This window comes from Limulus polyphemus, unplaced genomic scaffold (genome assembly GCF_000517525.1).
Source record: "Limulus polyphemus unplaced genomic scaffold, Limulus_polyphemus-2.1.2 Scaffold783, whole genome shotgun sequence".
Lineage (NCBI taxonomy): Eukaryota > Metazoa > Arthropoda > Merostomata > Xiphosura > Limulidae > Limulus > Limulus polyphemus.
This window is the reverse complement of record NW_013666393.1, coordinates 246,415-248,393: the sequence shown is the minus strand read 5'-3', so window position 1 is coordinate 248,393 and position 1,979 is coordinate 246,415. Positions and strand designations below refer to the sequence as shown.

The following is a 1,979-nucleotide window of genomic DNA, read 5'->3' as shown; positions in this document are numbered from 1 at the left end:
CTTTGCGATACACTTAATTTCAACAGTCGCGCTATAACAAACGCTTTATTTTCAAAGGAACGTCTCACGTGCTCAACAATATTCTCTCTCTGCAGTTCAATCACCTCACCACTGTCCCATCACGTTGTGACCGTCTTATATATACAAGACTAACACATATCTAGTAAACGCTAGAGCATTCATGAAGGAACATGATATTTCTAGAAGGACGTGGCGTGATACTAGTCACGTGACCTCGCTGACGCAACAGTATTTTATATATTAAATATTGTGCCTAAAACACAGCATCATGTAGGTTGAACTTCGTAACACTTAAGGTGTAATAATTACTTACATAAAGCATTAACATATATGTTTGAAACGTGAAAAAGAACCAGACATTTATTATTTGGATCAATTTTTTAAAGTTGTCTGATTGACTATAATTATATTTATATATTCCTGTTTTTTTAGGGCTCTTTGGCTTCGTCTGCAAGGAAGTCCTGGTTCTAAAATAGTGCGTTGTGACTTCAAAAACTGGCTGATCGTCGACACCTACGACTTCCGGAATTTCAGCGTTCGTTTTTGACAACACATTTCACCCTTGTGTGAGAAACCAATAGTTTCTGCCCTTAAAGAACACATGATAAATCCTAAATGCGTGAAATATGCTAGTCAGTAGTGTATAAATTCCTGCAATTTAAACTATTAATTTTAACATATATAATGGCAAAGCTAGTGAAAGTTAACTATATTACATCAAGATACGATTTTCATTAAGAAGAAATATTTAAAGACAAATCGATCATACAAGTAAATCACTGTCCTTTCTGGTACTACTTTATGCCGTATTGATACGTCTATTTTCTTGTATACTACAAAGTTTCTCTCAAATCGTTAGCTAATCGCAATATTAAAGGAGAGTCACGCGCAAGAATTCGAATATTAAGGTTCGGGTCAATGAATTCAGGTTACTACTGTTTATCCTAGAGTTTACAATTACTCAATTATCAGGAATTGATAAAATTAGCTTACTAAAATTACATATAAAAGTAAGATTAATTATTTAAATTTCCTACAATAAATCTAATTAAAAACTCAGAAAGTAATAGAATTTTAGCTGTGTAAACAAAACTAAAGACGAATCAACATATATCGAAAAAAACACCTGTGATCCATGGTAGTTTTGATAAGTTATATGCCAAAACAAGTAAAATAAAATGCAATTTTTATCAAGTATTAGTTTAAATTTTGTGATCAAATATTATATTTCATTTTGTTTAGAGATCTGTTTTGAAGTAGCTACAAAAGTATAGGTGGTCGGAGTGCAAGGATGGCAAAAAGACAAACACGTTTTCAAATGTCCCTTTCTTTAAGTCATTTGTATATTGTAAGAAATAACTGCTTATTGAATTGCAATAATAAAGTTTATCGCGGTTCCAAACAGCTGTCTCACCCTTTGGTTTAGTAGTTTTACCCTAAAAGAAGAATTATATGTCATGAAATTAAATTAGTAATTAAGAAAGTAAGATCTTTTATAAGCAAACATAACTTAATATAAATTATTAGATGGAAAATGAAAGAAAAGCTAAGCTAAGATAATTTTCTAGAGGTCTTCTGTAAGGAAATTTAACTTAAAGTCACAAAATACTGAAGGATCTTTTTAAAGAAACATTAATCTTAGTTGACAGACTGAAAGGGTTTTGTAAGAAGAAATAATCTGAGAGCAGGTGCTGGAAGATATTAGAAAAAAAAACAACAACATTCATCTGAATCCATATGCTGGAAGGAACATTGACATGCTATAACATGTCAAAAGATGTCTAGAAATTCCGTTTACGTGAAAATGAATATGGGAAAAACTACTGACATGAATTTATATGTTAGTGAATATTCGGATGAGTTGGTTGATCTGGATTTATCTAGTGTAAAACTTTAAGAAGTTGCACTGTTTTAAACTGTTACATTAAAAGACTTCTGGAAGGTGCATTGAGTATACG

At 31.5% G+C, this 1,979-nt stretch overlaps 1 protein-coding gene across 1 annotated transcript in view; it reads left to right on the top strand.

Annotated features, from left to right (window-relative positions):
* LOC106460511 (acylphosphatase-2-like) overlaps positions 1-1,425 on the top strand; it is a 27,824-nt gene extending 26,399 nt beyond the window's left edge. Inside the window, exon 4 of the mRNA XM_013920222.2 lies at positions 454-1,425. Coding sequence (XP_013775676.1) covers positions 454-568 — 115 coding nt within the window. The 3' untranslated portion in view covers positions 569-1,425. The remainder of the gene's footprint in view (positions 1-453) is intronic.
* The last annotated feature ends 554 nt before the right edge of the window (positions 1,426-1,979 follow it).